Source organism: Gigantopelta aegis, chromosome 4, assembly GCF_016097555.1.
Source record: "Gigantopelta aegis isolate Gae_Host chromosome 4, Gae_host_genome, whole genome shotgun sequence".
Classification (NCBI taxonomy): Eukaryota; Metazoa; Mollusca; class Gastropoda; order Neomphalida; family Peltospiridae; genus Gigantopelta; species Gigantopelta aegis.
In genome coordinates this window covers 31,736,023-31,750,906 of record NC_054702.1, presented here as the reverse complement: position 1 = coordinate 31,750,906, position 14,884 = coordinate 31,736,023, and the positions used below count along the sequence as shown (strand labels likewise).

The 14,884-nt window shown below is 34.3% G+C and overlaps 1 protein-coding gene across 9 annotated transcripts in view; it reads left to right on the top strand.

Moving 5' to 3' along the window:
* LOC121370381 (protein phosphatase 1 regulatory subunit 12A-like) overlaps positions 1-6,771 on the top strand; it is a 94,775-nt gene extending 88,004 nt beyond the window's left edge. For 8 of the 9 annotated variants that reach the window (XM_041495564.1, XM_041495568.1, XM_041495567.1 and 5 more), the window contains one exon: positions 221-6,771. In XM_041495564.1, coding sequence (XP_041351498.1) covers positions 221-307 — 87 coding nt within the window. In that variant the 3' untranslated portion in view covers positions 308-6,771. The remainder of the gene's footprint in view (positions 1-220) is intronic. The other variant, XM_041495561.1, reaches the window with a different exon arrangement.
* Positions 6,772-14,884: the final 8,113 nt, after the last annotated feature.

The window sequence follows — 14,884 nt, the reverse complement described above, 5'->3', positions numbered from 1 at the left end:
CCTTACATCTGCCATCTAATGTTGGGCTTGTACGAGGTGTACACATTTCAAACTTGTACCAAGCTAATGTGTCTTCATTAAATATTGCTGATTTACAGAATTATAAAACGCTTATTTACAGGTGTTCATTTAATTTTACAGTGGCGTTTCTTCAAACAGTAGCGTTTCAAAACCAAAAATGTATGTTAATAATCTATTTTTCACGTCAATGTCTTTTCAGAAAATGGACAGCCTGAAATCGGACAACAACCGACTGCGAGAAGAAAATGGAGCTTTAATCCGTGTGATAAGCAAGCTGTCTAAGTAAACAAAAAGACCATGCTGTAGTCAGCCTTTTTCCTCATGATTTTTTTTTTTTTTTTTTGTCTTTCAAAAAAGCATGAGAGAAAAGATAGCCCTTTTGATTGCTATATACCACGCTGAATGATATTTCGTCCAGCAGCAGCAGTCCGACGTGATGAAGAAGCCAAGCGTTTTAGTGTTTGAGGCACTCGTCCCGTGCCATGTATGTCTTCCAAGTGTTCCACAAACCTATTCCCCATGACATTCTCTCAGTGAGGACCCTCCTGGGGAACCCAACACAAGCTACGAGGGACCCCTCCTATGCAAGGTTTCCTATTTGCTGTTGTATGTTGGCAGTTATAGTTTATATAATTTGACATGAACATATGATTCTCCTTTTTTCAGATTTTTTTTTTCAGTTTTTTTTTTTTTGTGTGCGTGCATTGTTAACCAAATTTTTTCCCATTTCTCTTAAATGATTTCCCTCATCTTACATAGACACTGTGTGTTTATTCCTTTGGCCCCAGTTAGCTGTGTTTGATTTGAAGTTTATTTCAAACGAGGACACCCATGGTCATTTGTACAATATTTAAAGGCTTTGTCTATGTTATTTATATAGTTGAGATGGCTGGTATTTATTTAGAAGACATTTTTCATAGGGCTTGACATTGGTTCTGGAGCTGAAATAGTGCTTTTTTGAAAAAACAGTGCTGTGATTTTGTGTAGAATTCGTTCAGAATCTGATCAATTTATGGAGGAAAAAAATGACAAAAACATATTACAAAGAAAGAAACATTTCTTAGATTTCTGTTTTTGTATAATTTCGGGGGGAAAACTTCAACACACCACTATATGGGTTGTTAAGTGCTTTTTTTTGTTCTTTTGCCTTTTTATGTGGTTATTTTTTCTTTATTTCTCCTCTCTCTCTCTCTTTTTTTCGATTTTGTTTTTCGTAAAGGTTTTTAAGGTTCTCGTTTAACTGCATGAACCTTCTTAATAAGTATGTGGCTTAATCAAGGAGCAGATAACTTTCACTGCCAACATACCAGATGAAGCAGGAGAGGTTCGACCGTCGCCCGCGGCGACATGCACCCGACACAACAAAGCCAAGAGATCTGTTGCAAGTGAAACAGATTAGGACATTTGTTATTTTTAATGTACGGCATTGTTGTGTGTTTCTTTTCGTAATGAACAGTGAATACAAGTTTATTTTTTATCAAAGCAGACTGTGTGGCTTATGATATTGTAGATTAGTTATGTAATTACTTCTCGTTATGCTGTTACTAGATTGGAGTACGTATACTAAGTCTTTTCCCCCGCAGATCACTGGGTGCAGGCTGGTCAGCCGAGGTCTTGAAAGGTCAAGGTGTTTCAAACCTGTTACCAAGGTGCTATATAGGTCAAATGTTTCCATAACAACCAACTTTTTTTTTTCTTTTCCCCCCATGAGCAAAATGTGATATTAAAAAGTCTAAAGTGAAAGACATTTGTGAAAATTAGTGTTTTACTAGATGTAGTGATATGATTGTCAATAGATTAGATGATGTTTTGTTTTATTTTTATTTTTGCTTTCATCAGCAATCTGCTTTGTACTTTTATGAGACTTCAATTTGAATTTTTTTTTTCAAACACTATTTCGAGAGAGATTAATTAAATAATTACAAATACTACACCATATAATCATGTTAGTGTGAGAAAATGCTCCTCAAAATTAAGTCTTGAGAAATTTTCTCCTTATGCTTAAACCATTTTCAAAGTAGGTTACAGTGGTAATTCCATGTCTTTCTGATGTTTGTAAATCTTCCATAATAACAATCTGTAATGCAGAAAGAAAAAACCTCTTTGAACAACTAGTGATATAACTGTATTAAGTTAACGCAAGGTCACAAGAAAACATGCATCACTTCTAGTACAAACTCTAAACAGATATTTACAGTGAATATTCTACTGGATTTGGGAAATGTGAAAATCTGCAGATAAAATTACTTTTTCAAGTTCGTATTTCTAATAATAATGGCATTAGGATGCATTGTCTTAATTGTAACATGCTGGTTACTAAGTTTCTAAAGATGTTTTGTGATAGTTAAGATTTACTTTAGGAAACTATTTGGTCTAATGACTAATTATGCATGATTATTAATATATTACTACAATTAGTACTAGAAGATCCAGAAACTAAATAATTATGTCTGTTAATTATGTTTTTGAAAATGAAAAAGTATGTTACTCTAGGAAGTTGATTTAAAACAAAATTATTAAACACAATTTGAATTGTTTGGGGTTGGACAGCAGTATGAAAGGTAATTACAGATTTAGTAGATGATGTTAGAATTACTAGGGGCAAATCTGACCTCGAGCTTCTACCATAAGACACAGTGCAAAAATGTATGTGAGCATTCAAGGTCACTGTTTAATAAACTTAATACATTCAACTGGACCTTACACTATTGGGCTCTTAATACACAGAGAATGCTTAGGATTATTTTGAAATAACTAAGTTAAAAGACAAAAGAATAACTTTATTTAAATTTAAATTTCACCAGTTAACTTGCATGCAGATGTTAAAATTAAAACTTCCACCATTGGACTCTAAAGACGATGACAAGATATTGATGATGTGATACTGTTAACCGTACACTGAAAATTTATATATTATGCTAGGTATTTCTTAATCAGGTTTAGGTTATGTGGGTGTGTGAGGGAATGGTAGTGTTATTCAAACACATGACATTCAGCAGCAAGGGTAAGCAAGGGTAATTTTTACGAATGATTTGATTGGTTCCCATTTTGGTCATTCAGTTTATCATGAAGTGTAAAAAACTAATTTAATTAGCATTTTCCAGCTCTGTCTAAACTCAAGGTTTTGGTATTAGTTGACGTAGACAAAATGAATTATTAAACCTGCACATCCATCTATCGTTTGTTAGCGCATAGTTGCACACTTGGTAAAATACAACTAAATACTAGTTTCTTATACTGAAATCATTGAAGTTCCATCGATTTGTGTGACACTACGTGCCAAGTTTGATATAGAGCTCGTCTGTAAGCAGAATGCTGCTTTGTGGCGCATGCCCTTAAATTGTATTTTTAAAATCTGAGATTATTTGTTAATCGAAATTGTTTTCATTTCATCTTCAAAGATTTTTTTTTAAGACAGAAATATGTATATATTTATATAGATTATATATTCATGCAATTTGTATATATTGTTGTACATTTTCATGTGGAAATTATTTATTATATTAAAACCCTTTATACAATGTGTTTCGTAATGCTGTGATCTCGACACGAGATAATTTGTTTTATGTGCAGCGTGCTGTTTGTGTTGTTAATGTTGAGAATGAAAGCACGTATGAGGTTGAATGAATAAAAGTGTGAACCTTTTTCAGTATGTAAAACCAGTACAGTACTTCCTTAGCCAGCCTCTCGAGCTTTGGAAGATTCATTTTCAACAGCAGTTTCTTGTTAATAATGGTATCTCTTGGAAGGCTTACAATGACACACCTAGTGTGTTATTGTCACTTTGTCACAGTAAAATACAGCTTAGCTTTAAAAAATGTTTTAAAAATTTAACGAGTTGTACACATGAAATCTTTCTTGCCATCGGCTGTAAGTGCTTGAACATTGTACATCAGTAATCGTCAACCAGTCTAGTTCTCAGGTGAAGGTCGGATGATTTTTTAAATTCATTTTTACCTTTCACCTAGCCTGGTCTGGATGTTCGATTCACTTTGGATGACACGTTGGATCCAAGGCTTGTATGATCAACATGTGCTTTCAAGCTGAGCAGAAAGATTGCTCGTAGACAGCTTACACCTGACAACTTGTTATTGCATTGGCTGTTCTGTTTGACATCATTGCATATGTGGCCGTGACCTTGTTCTCTTCACGACCTCCAGGCCATGCTGTCATGGCAACGTAACCTGTGGGCCGTCTGGAAGCAGGTTCTCTCTTGTCCCCACGGGTGACATGCTGGACCCGTGGTTTGCATGATGTCATCTCACACAGACCATGCTCCTACTCTTACATATCTGATCATCGGTGTTGTGTGTTGGATGTTTGTGTTTTTGACTCTGTGCAGTTGGGTCTATTGCAATGTTTGCTGAAGGAAGTCGGTCCTTTTGTTGTTGTCGGCTACGCAATAGACCTCACTGCGCAGAGTGGTAATGTGTACTTTGTATATTGGGTTTTGATATAATCGATCCCATATGCATTGTACATGTTATACTATTGCATGAGACCAAAAATATTTTCAGATTTCTGGCTCAACATTAACTTGTAGCATTTAAAAAAAGATAAACTATATAAATTAAAGAATATCTGCTAGATTAGTTAAAGAGTTTAAGTAACAAGACGTATGGCCAGATTGAGTTATATAAACAAATTAATATATTGGGTCTAGAAAGTCAGCAGGTCACTAATTTGAATTGTTTTCGTAAATGTGTAGACCACAGGCTGTTTTTGTCAATCGACGCTCGTCTATTTTTTTTAGAGTTACTCTGGTAGTCAAGTGGTGAATTTAATATTAGAATATTACACTTTAGCCAACCAAGTTGTGTTCTACACTGGGTTTTCTTTGGATTTCAAAACTGGTTGGAGCCTGTGGCAAACATTAATTTTGTCATTAGTGTGGCCATGGTGGATGTGCATTCCTGCCATCTGTTGGAATTCGCTTTGTGGCTTTGTTGCTATGACAACATTGTATCCACAGTTTGGACCAAACAATGGCAGTGATTTGCCCTGGGGTGACATGTTGGATCCCAGGCTTGCATCATGGCTCACGATGGCAATATTATTACCTGCACTGAAATACTTTATAAAATAACCAATATTTGACCATAACTAGGATTTTAAAAATACTGATCACTAATTATAATTAAAATGTTAAATTTGTAAACTGATTAACAGTGAAGACCAGCCATGTTTATATTAAAGCTTAGCAGTTTTTACTAAGGGCGGTTGGAAGGGGATGGGGGGGGGGCATTGTTTCTGGTAGAGTAGAAAACAAATTAATGTTGAGTCGTCTAGCTGATCCTGAATGTTGGCTACTATCACTGCTAACACTTGCTCAGTCAAACAAATCTGGGAACATGATTTCCATTAATCATTTTGGTTGTTTTTGCCCACAGTTGAATTATTACCATATGCATTTGCATAAAGGCAGCTACCATGCTGAGGGTCATCCATATATGGTGCTTTAGATGGCTTATAATAATCTCGGCTCCCACTACATAGAGTGTTGTTTTAGAAGGACATCAAATCATTGTTGACCTAAAACCGAACCATCAAGGAAGAATATTCTACTTAAAAGTTGTCCTTTGCTGAACAGATTTCATGTACGGCAGTTGATGTCTGTGTTGACACAGTGGTCAAAAACTAGAGTATGGCATGAGAGCATCTCTTTGTGGAGAACTACAGTAGAATTGCAGTGTATGTGATGTAGCTTTTGTCGAATATATTATATTCAGTTTCTTTTGGCATCTTTCTCAAGTATTCACAGGGCCCGCATAGTGTATTTGAAAGTGAGGGTGGGGTGGGGGGGTGCACACTCAGTCCAATGATCCGGCGGAGACAAATGCAAGGGTCCAGATGACCAGACTGCTTAAATGAGATTCGGGGACAGTCATCCCTAAGAATTTTTTTAATTTCAGTGTTCAAATACGGCATTTCAAGCATTCGGAGCACAATAACAAGGTAAATCAGGGTCAGTTTCAATTCCTGACATTTTGATCAATTCATACAAAAATTAAAAATGCTGATGGTTCATCCATCATCTAATTTGTAATTTACTTAGAATGTAGTATCTCAATAATTGCTAACATTTTACAAATTAATTTTGTATTTGATTACTTAAAAAAAAATATATAAATAAACCCAGGCTGAATGATATTTAAATAATGGTAAACCTTTTTCTTTTTTTACAAGACCTTAATTTTTTTTTAGAATTCAGGTCCAAAAAATTTACTTCTAGTAAACTATTTTCCACATAAAATGTCTACTTTTAAGAAAATAAAATTCCCCCCCCCCCCCCCCCCCCTTTTTGAATCCAATAGAAATTGAACATATTATATTCTGCAGTTTGATTATAGTATCAAATGTTAATGTATTGAAGATATGAAGTAATGAGTTTTTAACACTGTGATGTTTTTTTCTCTTACTGGGATCTATCTATATATGTTGGTTGCTATGGAAACATCTCCCTAAACATGTTTTATAAGTATTGGTACACAGGTTGAGCATTATTTGGAGGAAATGTGTTTTGTATGTGGCTTGCACCTACTGTTTCGGATATCTGCACAGAAATGACAAAATGTGGTTTTTGTGTCATGACTATATTTATTTATCATGACTTGTCTTAACATACAAGCTTACCCCAAGTGCCACAACTTACTTTGTTTTGCATATTGTGGATAAGTGTTTGCATTGTAATTGTAGGAATGTATAGCACTGAAATAACCTACCCACTTAAATAAACATTTTTGGATTTCCTATTCCTCTTGCTTATATTTGTATATTCTCACATTTCATGCGACTACTTGTTTTACAAAAGGAATCTTCGTCTCAAGATTGTGCAACTTGAAAAGCATTCTCATACATTCTTTTTACATGGGATGGGGTTTTTTTTAATATGATTTTTGCAGGCCTCAAAGTATGGCAGATTGGGGGTGATTGAAAAAGTATTTTTAGATCACTTTGTCTAAAGTAAAGTTTATTTTGCAAGGGATCTTTTATATGCACTGTCTTACAGACAGAATAGAACATACCACAACCTTTGATATACCAGTCAAGGTCCACCAAAGGGGATTGATTCTAAGACCAACTGCGCATCAGGCGAGTGCTTTACCACTGGGCTACATCCTGCTCTTCAATTTGTCTATAACCAGCAAGACCCAAGGAAACCAATCGGCTGCCTGAATTGGTAGAATACAAGTTTGTCATGTCTGTGGGATGTTTACATATAAAAGATTCTTTGCTATCTGGTAGCAGGTATAAGGTAGCAGAAGCATGTACCAAATAACTAGTTACACTGAGGTGCTATTAACTAAGTCTATAAAAAGGAACATCTGTCAGAATATGTTAATGGCATTTTAACAAAATATAACAAAGGGTCCGTTCTCTATTATAAAAGTCAACATATGAAACCGACTGATAATAGGGTAAAAAATTGTATATGAAATAATCCCAAAAATCTAATTAGTTGTCAAGTAACTGAACTAAAGTTTGTTTTGTTTAATGATACCACTGGAGCACATTGATTAATTGATCAATGGCTATTGGACGTCAAAAATTTTGGTAATTCTGACTCGTAGTCATCAGAGGAAACCCGAGGTGGTTTGATCATGCGACTGAACTAAGTAAATACCTGTACCAGTAGATAATCAGAAGACAGACAACACAAGACCAATGATCAACAAGCATATATTATGGAAATACATATCTGATAGGCAAACAACGACACAGACCTATTTTGATGAAATGTATGAAACTGAGCATCAATAAAATACAAATACAAGTTATGTAATTAAAATGCACACAGACATCACATTCATAAAAGATGGGACAATAAAACAGTTGTTGAGAAACTGGTACAAAACAAAACATTGTCATCGCTTTGCATTTAAAATCCATTAAACTGCTGGTATGAGTTAGGGAGCTTGGTAATAATGAAGCTAAATAAAAGAGCCTTGTTGAGCTCTGGTTAACGAGTGTCCTGAGTTTACTGCCACTAGCTGTTTAATGTAAATCCAATCGGCTGCTACCATTATTAGGATGACCAGACTTCGACAGTATTTTTACATGCCCCTGTACCACTAAGGTTTCATTCGAACCCCCCAAACCCCCCTAGCCTACGCCCCTGTTGCAGGGATGAAGTTTTGTTTTGTTTCATGACACAATTTATTAATCATTGGCTATTTGATGTTTTTGATTTTGGTAATTTTGACATATAGTCTTAGACAGGAAACCTGCTACATTTTTCCATCAATAGCAAGGGATCTTTTATATGCATCATCCTACAGACAGGACAGCACATACCACAGCCTTTGATATACCAGTCCTGGTGCACTGGCTGGAACGAGAAAGTCCAATCGGCTCACTGCCAGACCTGTCAACCTTTAGTCAAGAGAAAGCAGGAGGTGTGTGTTGAAAAAGCAGGAGATTTTGTCAAAAAGCAGATTTTTTAAATTCACACAATTTAACCCAAAATCGCGGGATTTAAAAAAAACATTATTACAATAAGTTATATGAATACTATATAATGTCATATATACTTCTTAACCTAATATTTTTTTTTTTTTTTTTTTTTTTAAAGTTTAAATATTATTATGATTTAATACATATTTCAATTTTTTTTTTTTTTTTATCCAAAAATGTTAAGAACATGAACAAGAAATAAAACATTTAATTAGTACATTTACGGTATTACACTTACAGCCTTACATGTTGCGTTACATTATCATTTGTGGTTAGTGTACCTAAGTACCAAAGACAAATTTATATAAATCTTATAAATTAATATTCAGTTTTTACTATAATGAGGAACAGTGGCGTGGTACTTATTTAAAATCATTATAATGATGCAATAAACATTGTATTTTCATTAATCATAAGTAAAACCTCATTACGGGCATCGTGTGAAATATACCGGAATTATACCCATTTCCGTGAGTAACTTTATGTCAATGTCAAACACAACATTTTTTAATTGTACAAAAAATTTTCTTGAAGAGTACCCTTATAACCAACATTTTACTGCACAAACATACAAAATTAACTGACACAAGTATGTTTATACAGCTAATTGGTCTTTTCGTTGTCTTGCTGTGACGTGATTTTAACATGCATCGTGTGTATTGCCGTCAACTCGGAGTCTGGCAGTTCAGATTCGTCATAGTTGCATTATGTAATCCAGTATGACAACAAACATTATAATAACATGTCATTTTATAAACTCCATGTGCTTTTTTAATATAAATAGGCTATCCCACAATTCTCACTTCGGCAAAGGTTAAACAGTCGGGACAATTTGGCCTGTTACATTCTCAGAAAACGAAAGTAGTCGACATTTTCCGAATGAGAAAAAAAAGTTACTTCCCTTATGTTATTTTGACAAAAGAGGATCGATTTTTTTTTTATGCTTACAAAAATGTCATTTAACAGGAGAAACTGTCTCCCGCACAGGTGAAAGATTTGATCAAATACCGGGAGACTCCCGCGGAATCCGGGAGGGTTGACAGGTCTGGTGTCACTGACTGATCGATTTCAATGCAGGGATGTCATTTTGCTAAAGAAAACGTACGGAGAGCCTTACGAATGATTAGGAATTATTAGTCCTGGACTCTGTATTTTGCATTCAATTACAGTGCAGCTACAATATTGTATGACTGAAATGTATTGTCGCTTACATTTGGTATTCTAAATATGAAAAAAAGTATTTTAATGTCATTTTAGTTGTTATAAAGTCTGTGTAATTTGGAAATGATCTTACAAAAGCAGTAAGCTCAGGGCAGCCTCTATAAGATGGGAGTCATGGTGCCACTGTTGTGGTTAGATGCTCTTGTTAATAGCAACTCGGTTATGATGAACACTAAAAGAAAGGAAAATATAAATTTTAACTGTAACATAAATTTTTGTTTCTTAAACAGTGATTAACCCATGTTGAGATTCTGGCTCTGTATTCATATACATACTTAAGTCAATGTATGATAGCTCGAGGCAGATTTGGAGTTATAATTAAGAAACAGAATCATTTAACATCTTAATGACGTAACTAAAACATCTTCAGTTTCATGACAAAGTGACCAACCAGCAGTTTGCTTGGTAAGAGAGTCAGTTAAAATTAACATGGCTATTTTCTTTTCCAAACAGAACACAGAGACCAATTTCACAAAACATTGTAAGCCTAGATTTGCATTTAAATGTAAAAATAATTCTTAAACTAACAAACTGTACAAATAACATACAGTAAAACTTTCATTATGTTGATGTTACACTGGTTTTTTGACATAAACCACATAATAGTTGTCACTTAAACTTATGCTACAGAAGAATTTATTGATCTTGAGATATCCTGAACTTTCAAGATAACAGAGATCACCAGCCTTTGGCCTTTAGGTTGATAGGTCATCAGTTCACACCTTGGTCCTGGCTCCCACTAATGGTAAATTTTTATTGGCTCAATGGGGATGAGTAAAGATCACTACACAGACTTCTCTCTCATTAACAACTAACTACTAACCCACGTCCGGGGACAGATAGCTCATATAACTGAGGTGCTTATAATATATATATATATATATATATATATATATATATATATATATATATATATATATATATATATATATATATATATATATATATATATATGCCCAACTGTGCTTTAAATGTTAATTGGATATAAGCACAAAAATATATTGAAATGAATGAAACGGAAGTAATGATGTAGTTTAAAATGTACATAAAATAATTTCCTTTTATCCTTACTTTAATCCATTTTGCACCATGATGTTTTTTTAAACATAAAACTCATGTCAATTTATGACTGCTAAACATAAACTTTAAATGTTTTGTAAAATTGCCTCCAGTTTATCAAGATAGTTTAAGAAAAAACTTGTTAAAAAAGAGATATACAGCTCATAAAAACATCTAATTAAATATAAAAAATAACAATGAAAACAAATTTCATAACAGGTTATTCAACTAGCACAATGACCATAACAAATGTGGGGGCACATTTTTGGTACTGCACGAATCATAGGCACCAAGAAAGAAAATACTTGTAATCACATACACCTCGATTTTGTAACGTAAAAATATGTTTTACAAAACTAAAAATAAATTACTAAGATAAATACATTTTACAATATATTAAAAAAAACCTGGTTTTGTCCTTTAGCTTTGAACAACAGGAAAAAAAAACCCTCAAACAACTTCCATAATGACTGTTGCACACCATTCAGCAGTTGCAGAGATTTAAAATAAAACTAAACACTTATACTTGACTAGTATAGTGGTGGAAGTCCGGAAAATCTTGCAAACATCTATCTCACTGGGTTATTTTCATTATGGACACAATAACATGGCAGGCTTTGTATAAAGAAACTTTACAAAAATGGTGGTTTGTATTCGGTTGCAACTACAATGAATCCTTCATTATTCATTTCTATTTACTTCAGGGAATTAATTAACTAAACTCTCGCAACTTTGCAATCTGGCAGTGCAATGCAAAAATAACTTGCAAGGACGATGCAATGTCGCTTGAGAGAGCTCGAGGGAACTTTTTGAATTAGGCTCCAGGGACCATATTTACGAAGCCATCTTAGCTCAAAACCATCGTAAAACCATCGTAAGCTATGATGTCACTATGCTGTGTGTTATCGTGACATCGTAGTCTACAACAGTTTTACGATTTCATAGCCTTAAGATAGCTTCGAAAATATGGGCCCAGGTTAAAATAAGGTTCAAGCATTCTGTCCTGGACACACCTTTAATATTTGTGCTGACAAGGACAGAAGTTAATGGCCAATATTGGCTGGGACTACAATAAATCCTAATCTATTCCTTTCTTTTTACTTCTGCTTACATCCAATTAAGGTTCAAGCATGCTGTCCGGGTCATACACCTCATTAAGACACAGCTACATGACAGAAGCTGATGGTTGTTGGTTGGGACTACAATAATTGATACCTCATCACTTCATGCATCAAGCTTAAAACAAGTCCGCCAATTTAGATACCTTGTTACTTGGCACTTGGTTCAGTGTCAGAGTTTTTTGTGGCTAGGTGACTCAAAAACAGATATGGTCCTGGGCTCATATTTCTAAAGCTATCTTAGCGCCACGATATCGTGAAACCATCGTGTGTGCTGTAATGACGTCATAGCCTACAATGGTTTCATGGTATCCTAGCGTTATGATAGCTTTGAACATCCCTAGCCAGGTATCTGAACCTCTGAGAGATTGTATGAATGACTATATTTAATGAAGAGGTAACTGAACTACAGACGAGGGCAATTTCATACATCTCCTTTTCATCCTGTCCAGAAAATTTAGTTTAATGCAACTAATTTGAAAATTAAAACAACAATTCAAACTTGTGTAATCTATTAATTACTGGATATAACTTGTGCTTAGCATGGGAAAATTTAGAAGGGGTGCAGTGGCCTAGGTTTATAAAAAAAGAAAATATGACAGCCATGAAGATAAATTCTGACATATACTCTTTGAGAGGAAACCTGCTACATTTTTCCATTAGTAGCAAGGGATTTTTATCTGCACCATCCCACAGACAGGATAGCACATACCACAGTCTTTGATATATCAATCATGGTGCACTAGCTAGAGCGAGAAATAGCCTAATGGACCCCACTGACGAGGATCAATCCTACAACTGACTGCACATCAGGTGAGTGCTTTACCACTGAGCTACATCCTGGCCTTAGCATGACCACAAAAAGATCCTTGTGAAATGCGGCATCCAGTAAGTGAAAAGTAGGCAGTTGTCAATACAAATCATGGGTCAGAACAATAGGAAACTTAAATTGATCTTGCAAATTATATTATAGAAGTTTGTTTTGTATAACAACACCACTAGAGCACATTGATTATTAAACATCGGCTATTGAATGTCAAACATAAGGTCATTTTGACACAGTCATAGAGAGGAATTCTGCTACATTTGTTCCATTGGTAGCAAAGGATTTGTTATATGCACCATCCCACAGACAGGACAACACATACCACACGGCCTTTGAAATACCAGTCGTAGTGCACTGGCTAACTATATTATAGATTCCTAGGACCAGTGTTGTGTATATATACAACTTGTGGTCTCTGCAATCTTCAGATGTTTTATAATTATTTTCAATAAACTGTTCTGGACGGGAGAAAAAGGAGACCCCTATATCATGGAATGGCCTATAAATGTGATTAGCAAGACTAATGAGGTAGACACACAAAAATTTATGAAATAAATGTTTATCACTTATTCAGTAGGATGAGACATGGGTTAACTGCCAGAAACACACACAATAACTTTAATGAAAACATGTTTATCACTCGTTATTCAGTAGACTGCGACTCGAGTCAACTCCCAGATACACACACAATAACTGTTAATGAAAACATGTTTATCACTTATTCAGTAGGATAAGACATGGGTCAACTGCTAGATACACACACAATAACTGTTAATGAAAACATGTTTATCACTCATTATTCAGTAGGATAAGACATGGGTCAACTCTCAGATACACACACAATAACTGTTAATGAAAACATGTTTATCACTCGTTATTCAGTAGACTGATACTTGAGTCAACTCCCAGATACACACACAATAACTGTTAATGAAAACATGTTTATCACTCGTTATTCAGTAGACTGAGACTTGAGTCAACTCCCAGATACACACACAATAACTGTTAATGAAAACATGTTTATCACTCGTTATTCAGTAGACTACGACTTGAGTCAACTCCCAGGTCCCAGGACTTGTTAATGAAAACATGTTTATCACTCGTTATTCAGTAGACTACGACTTGAGTCAACTCCCAGGTATAACTTGATAAAAACATGTTTATCACTTGTTATTCAGTAGACGAGATATGAGTCAACTCCCAGGTACCAATACAATAACTGTTGATGAAAACACATTTATCACTCATTATTTAGTAGACTGAGCCTTGAATAAAGTCTCAGACAAAACACACACGGACAATAATTACTGATAAAAATATGCTATCAATATGACAGGATAAAATGGATTAACAAACAATATTATGAACATGAATGGAATAGCGTTCTCCTTAATAAAATAGCATTATCACCATATTCTCTTTGTTATTCATACAAAATTTGTTATGCATTTGGGTTGCTTACAAAACGCGACATCACGGCACAACATAAATTACTGGCACATTTTAAACAGGCACAAAATTATCATAGTTTGTGACTGAAACATTTTTGTTAGTTATCAACATGAAAGGACGGGGCATAATTTTTCAAACTTTGTAAATCTAAATCCTCTTTGGTGCCACTATAATAAATATTTATAAATTTTTAAAATAGGTTTAGTATATTCAGGGACTTATCTATGTCTCAAAAAAAAAAAACCCAACCCTAACTTAAAAAACAATACTAGATTGTATTTTCCAACGTACAGAAGTTTTACCAATTTTTTTTATTTATTACAGATGATTTTGACTTCATGCTGTCTACATCTATCACCATAACTGAAAAGTCATAACACAATTTTTCAAGTATGAACATTATACTAGGTAATGCAATTTGAACTATAGAAATAAAAACATTTGCTTTAACAGAAACAAACAATGAAAATATAAAAATGTCAGATTGTCAGGATCAAAATATCACTTGCCGACAATATAAAATGTATTACAAATTAGGACACACGTTTTTATATTATTTCATTTGAAATATTTTGTGTCATGATTGTGCTAAAGCAAAGTATATTTAACATGAATAGAAGCCAGTATCTGTGGTTACAGAACATCAAAGTTATATACAAACAAGATGGGACTTATGAGGCGAAGATTAGGCTGTCACAACTAAGGGACCCGAAAAATCCCTAATTACAACAAA